Source organism: Solanum pennellii, chromosome 11 (assembly GCF_001406875.1).
Source record: "Solanum pennellii chromosome 11, SPENNV200".
Lineage (NCBI taxonomy): Eukaryota > Viridiplantae > Streptophyta > Magnoliopsida > Solanales > Solanaceae > Solanum > Solanum pennellii.
In genome coordinates, this window is record NC_028647.1 from 24,559,412 (window position 1) to 24,565,810 (window position 6,399).

Consider the following 6,399-nt stretch of genomic DNA (forward strand, 5'->3'; position numbering starts at 1 on the left):
TTTGTTCCTATAATAGAAGTCAAACTCAACAGCTGACGCAACTACTTATACACTTCCAGTCCACCCAGACCGGTAGTAGCTGCAAGCCTACTTCTTATTGCATTTGAAAGAGGAATAAGACCAAAAAGAAGGAGAACTAACGACGGGAAGAGAAGATAGTTTCTAAGGGCTGGACCAATCAAACCATATCGTATCGAATCATAGCAGGAGCGAAGAGCAAATATTCTTTATTACTGACTTTTCATGGTTGATCGCACCAACAGGAGCTGGTGCTTGTGAGTAGAAGAACATTCTTTATTGTAAGATGTTCGTCTACCCGCCGCCTTCGATCAACTCAAACAAGAGTCCAGGAAGGACATTGTTGAAGGCTCACTGAGTGCTTCTAGGTTAAAGGGAAGCACTAGACTCACTCCACGGGAACTCGCTATTCGGTTTGCTTCAGTTGGCATCCATTCCCCCTCCCTTTCATGGATTTCGCGTTATTATCTGCTATGCTAGCCTATGATGGATGAAGGCCTTTGATTTTTGCTCTGTAGGGCTACCCTATGGTATGGGATGTTATCTCAAGGGCATGGTTAGGCTCTTATTGATGGATTATCCTCGCTCATAGGCTAAAATGAATTCTCTCTTTTCTTTTGGGAGTGCCTGAAGAGACCTGCTTACTACAAGGTACCATTCACAAAGACTGGTTAAAGGGTACCTACCCTAGGATCCTCCTTATCTTACAGAGGTTTACTACGAGCCATACCCAGAGGGATACATATTGCCCAAATGGAACCTAAAAGATGGGATGGGTGATCCATAAGATCATTTGGCGAGGTTCAGCCCTCAGCGTGGGGATCTTTCTGGAAATCAAAACTGGTATTGTTGAGGAACGAAGTAGCCCGTCGCTTACCCACATTTCTCTTTGTATACCGACCTGTGTGCCTCCTAATTCTGTGAAGTCCTTGGAGCATGTGCGATTTATTCAGAATCTTTGTGAAGAAAGAAGTTAGTCCCTTATTCTTTATTTTATGTTAAAAGGTCTGGACTCGAAGAGGGAGTCGACTCACGTACTTCACCATTTCCTAGGTCCTTATCGCCTTTCCCCGGTTCAGGGTATGGGTTCTTTCTTATGTTTAAAATCCCAGTTCAGGGTATGGGTTCTGACTCCAGTGGATTCTCGAGAAGAGAGGAGCCGTGATATTCCCCCCAGACTGCTCGGATCCCAAGAGTGAATCAAAAGTTGGATCTACATTGTATCTCACCCGAATCACCCCATCTATCATTGTAAGAAGGAGTTCAGTTTCAAACCCCGGTTCGAACAGGTTGAGTACGCCATGCTAATGTGCCTTGGATGATCCACATCTCAGGGTCAGGCGCCGATGAGCACATTGAACATTCCATGTGGCTGAGAGACCTTACCGCCCAAGCACAACAACACAATTATTAGGGGCGCGCTCTACCACTGAGCTAATAGCCCGTCGTGCGAGCCTCCCACTGGGGGCCCGCTAAGCCAAAAGCGATAGAATACCCATCCCTCTCTTTTCTTTTTTTGCCGCCATGTCTCCACACGGGGGGAACATGGTGACGTAAAAATAGGGGTCCTATCAACTTGTTCCGACCTAGGATATTAAGCTGATGAGCTTGGTTTTACTTCACCGTCGAGAAAGAAAAGAAGACTTCTATCTCAAAGTTTAACTCAGGCGTAGCTCCCTACTTTTTTTGGGGTGTGTGAAGCAGTGTAAAACCAAAATACCCAACAAGCATTAGCTCTCCTTGAGGTGCACTTTCCAGTATGGCTACCTTGTTACGACTTCACTCCAGTTACTAGCCCTGCCTTTTGCATCCCCCTCCTCGCGGTTAAGGTAACCACTTCGGGCATGGCCAGCTCCCATAGTGTGACGGGCGGTGTGTACAAGGCACGAGAATGAATTCACTGCCGTATGGCTGACCGGCTATTACAAGCGATTCCGGCTTCATGCAGGCGAGTTGCAGCCTGCAATCCGAACTGAGGACGGGTTTTTGGGGTTATCTCACCCTTGCGGGATCACGACCCTTTGTCCCGGACATTGTAGCACGTGCGTTTCCCAAGGCATAAGGTGCATGATGACTTGACGTCATCCTCACCTTCCTCCAGCTTATCGACGGCAGTCTGTTCAGGGTTCCAAACTCAATTGGAAACTAAACACGACGGTTGCACTCGTTGCGGGACTTAACCCAACACCTTACCACACGAGATGATGACAACCATGCACCACCTGTGTCCGCGTTCCCGAAGGCACCCCTCTCTTTCAAGAGGATTCGCGGCATGTCAAGCCCTGGTAAGGTTTTGCGTGTTGTATAGAATTAAACCACATGCTCCACCACTTGTGCAGGCCCTCGTCAATTCCTTTGAGTTTCGTTCTTGCGACCGTACTCCCCAGGTAGGATAGTTAACACGTTAGCTACAGCCCTGCACGGGTCGCCTAGTATCCATTGTTTACGGCTAGGACTATGGGGTATCTAATCCCATTCTCTCCCCTAGCTTTCATCTATCAGTGTCAGTGTAGTCCCAGCAGAGTGCTTTCACCGTTGGTTTTCTTTCCGATCTCTACGTATTTTATCGCTCCACCGGAAATTCCCTCTGCCCCTACCGTACTCCAGCTTGGTAGTTTCCACCGCCTGTCCAGGGTTGATCTCTAGGATTTGATGGCGGACTTAAAAATCCACCTATAGACTCTTTACGCCCAATCATTCCGGATAAGGCTTGCATCCTCTGTATTATCGTGGCGCTGGCACAGACTTAGCCAATGCTTATTCCCCAGATACCATCATTGCTTCTTCTCCGGGAAAAGAAGTTCACGACCCGTGGGCCTTCAACCTCGCCCGCGTGTTAGCTTGCTTGTACTATCGCTTCCCTGCCTGACCTGCTTTCTGGCTAGCTTCTTTATGGCAAGCGCTACCCGTTTCTTGCACTACATTGTCTGACGATAACCTTTCCTGACCTCTTCCGCTCTGACTGAGCTGACCGTTGCACCGGCCTTCTATATCTCATCATCCATAGATCTCCTTCCTTATCGTTTCCGGTCTAAGCAGAAGGTTGCTAAGTCAGATGTCTGGTCAACACATTCATAATGAGTATGGGTCTAGTAGGTGTATTAGTAAGGAAGCGAGGTACTGAGTTTAGCGTCGACAAGAAAATTAGTGGATCTTTATTATCGAATGATATGGGAGACAGTCAAAGGATCAGTATCAGCATCAACAGAAGAAAAGGGCTGACCGACTGCCGTTCAAGAGAGATCTCGAAGGCTTGAACTTTTTGCTAGCTTTGAAACATTGGCCGAAGGAAAGAGGAAGACCAAAGAAAGTCGCGGTCAAAGCAAAGAAAAAGATGCCAAAAAATATTCCCTTTAGCTTCTAGCTCGCTTAGCTTAGTGTAGGTTGCTTGCAAGACTTTCAATAGCTGGCTCGGCCGAACGAAATCACCGATCTAGATAGAAGGATCATTCACTCCCTATTCTTTGAGAGGTTGCTTGCGACAGTAGCATTAGGTAGGCAATAAGCTCAGGTCGAACAGAGTCAGTCCTAGGGTGAAGATAATCGGATGGAAAAATGGATTGAGCTGGCTAATCACTTGATGACCTGGTGGAGAATGGGTAGAGAGAGTCGCTCCCATAAACGAATGAATGGGGCTCATGGTCCTGATCGAACCAGAGATTCTGACGACTCGGGGAATCGGCAGAAAGAGATGGGTCGAATACTAGAATCTACCTAAAAGTGCTGACTTTTTTGAGGCAGGGTTTTGACCCGTATCTGGCCAACTCCTCGAACTGCTGGGCGCGGCATATTCATGTAGTGGCAAAGCAAACTTTCAATTTGATCAGGAAAGCCTAGAGAGCTCTCTATCTTTCCCCAAATTCAATCTAGCACGGATCTTTTTCTCAACGAATTTGAATTCCATTTCATTTTAGATTTTCAGTTAAGTAGAGTAGTAAGTAGCTAGGTGGATTTCAGCGTATGCTGCATTGAGAATCTCCAAAGAAATTTGAAGCGCCTATGATAGCGTATGATTATTCCCATTTGTAACCGACGGTTTCTTGTAAGAGGTGGCGATCGGCAGTGTTCCAAAGTTCTATAACGACGTGAGTTAGAGCGTTATGGTTGCCAATCAAGATATCTTTCTTCTCATGGAGAGTGTGGCATTTCTAACTTCCTTTCTTTAATATGGATGACATTCTGACAAGACTTGGATATAAAATCACTCAACGTCTTGGTGTTCTAATCAACCAACAGTGGAAACCATGCAGTAACTTTTTTTGAAGAGTCAATGTGCTGATAAGGTATGGCAGTACTTTTCCTTGGGTGCAGGTCTTACACATGGTGTTAGCTTACAGCAGGTATTTCAAAGGTAGTGGAAACACCCTGCAAATGTATATCTGAAGCCCTTATATCAAGCATTACCCTGTGTAGTTGTCTGGGAGATATGGAAGAGGAGAAATAAAAGAAGGTATGGTGGTAATATCTCCTTGAACTTGCAAATTTTTCAGGTTTCAGCAACTCTGCACAATTTACTGGTGTACAGGTTTCCTAAGATGAAAAGATTGTCTTCTAATTGCCCTGAATTAGTTAGTGAGTTGGAGAGCCACATCCCCAGGCTACATTATAAAAGAGTATGTTGGGAATTCCCTAGTGGACAATGTATTAAATGTAACACAGATGGTGCATCAAGAGGTAATCCAGGTAAGAGTGGTTCTGCTTTGGTGTTTGGAGATGCTGCTGGTGATTTTCTGTGTGCTGCTACCCGTTCAAACAAATATGTATTCAGAGATAATGGCTATTCAGATAGCTGCTAAATCTGTGTGCATAAAGGCTTCACAAATGTGGTGATTGAGACTGATTCAACCATTGCTAGACTGATCATGATACAAGAGGTGTCTGCACCCTGGGCTGTTGATACAATAGTCAGGAAAATTATTACATTGTTGAGGGATAAAAAAAAATGCAATTTTCTCATGTGTACAGGGAAGGAAATGCTGTGGCAGATAGCCTAGCTAATATGCCATTGATGAAGATATTTTTGGCACTTTCGAGGAGTTCCACCAGTTCCCTGCACAAGCTAGAAAGCTTATCAATGTTGATAAAGCTTAGATTCCTTCGTTTAGAGTCACAGTCCATCCATGGAGATTCTAGTCTTGATCCTCAAGTGTGTGTACCTGCAAATAGAAGAACATGAACAGGTGGTTAGTCTGATTCACTTACGTCCCTATCTAAACAAAGTATATATATACTTTTGACCCCCCCAACCTAGAGTAGCTAGGTGTGGAAGTCAAATTAATCCTTGTTCATACATACGATTCTCTGGTACAAAATGGGCCACTTCAAATAGGTTCATTGCTCCGTCCCAGAATATGATTAATCCATCATGGGCTACATGAGCCCCTAGTAGTTTACCGGATAAATTTAGTTCTCGGGCATTCCAGGCCCATCAAGCGAAACTAGTGCTTTCTTGGTCACGAACAACTAAGGCTAAAGTTCCATTAAAAAGCCTTTCCACGTGGTAGAACCTCCTCAGGGAATATAAGCTTTTCATGAGGATGATCTTGAGCCGCCATCCAAGCGCGAATACCTTTGTTTAAGAGAATATTTTAGGTGTATAAAGTCTCAAATTCAGGATCTTCCGCTGCGCGAATTTCCTGAAAAACAAAGTCATAGGCACGTAGGTTCAGCGCTAGACCGACTACTCCAAGAGCACTCATCCATAAAATGGTTACTGGTACAAATAACATAAAGAAATGTAACTAACATTTATTGGAAAAAGCAACCCCAAATATTTGGGACCAAAGGCGGTTAGCGGTGACCATTGAAGAAGTTTCTTCGGCTTGAGTTGGGTTAAAAGCATAGAATGTCTTAGAACTATCAATGTCTTCAAATAATGTCTTTTCTACGGTAGCACCGTGAATAGCGCATAGCAAAGCAGCGCCCGATACACCGGCAACTCCCATCATGTCTCCAAATGAGCTTCCCTCCCCTTTAGGACCGAGTTCAGGACATAGATTCCTTAAAAGTGAATTAAGTGTACTAACATATTTATTGAGTCGTGGAAACGGAATAGAACCCTCTTCCTTGATTTGAAACTAATCTCGTAGATGCAGTGGTTTTGCACTAGAGGTCTTACATCACCCTTCAAATTAGACACCAGGTGCTTTAGCAAGAAAATCCCATCGAATTTGCCTAACTTATGGAAGTAAATTGTTAGAACTGACTAAAACCCCTTAGATATATGCTCAATTCTGGACAGGAAGTCATCCATCATCGTACTACTTCTATCATCAATGCACTTTATTGTTATGTAGTCATCGCTGAAATAGGTTTCCACCCTATTGTACTTGACAGGCTCCTTAGGGAGAACAAGCATGAGACCCGCTGCATATGGCTTAT

The 6,399-nt window shown here is 44.6% G+C and overlaps 1 protein-coding gene across 1 annotated transcript; it reads right to left on the reverse strand.

The window, feature by feature from the left end:
* Positions 1 to 5,498: 5,498 nt before the first annotated feature.
* On the reverse strand, positions 5,499 to 5,966 carry LOC107003760 (photosystem II D2 protein-like). The gene is made up of 2 exons (XM_015202046.1): positions 5,765 to 5,966; positions 5,499 to 5,587 (listed from the first exon to the last, which is right to left on the reverse strand). Exons 1-2 carry the CDS (start codon positions 5,964 to 5,966, stop codon positions 5,499 to 5,501), a joined length of 291 nt encoding a protein of 96 aa, XP_015057532.1.
* Between the last annotated feature and the right edge of the window lie 433 nt (positions 5,967 to 6,399).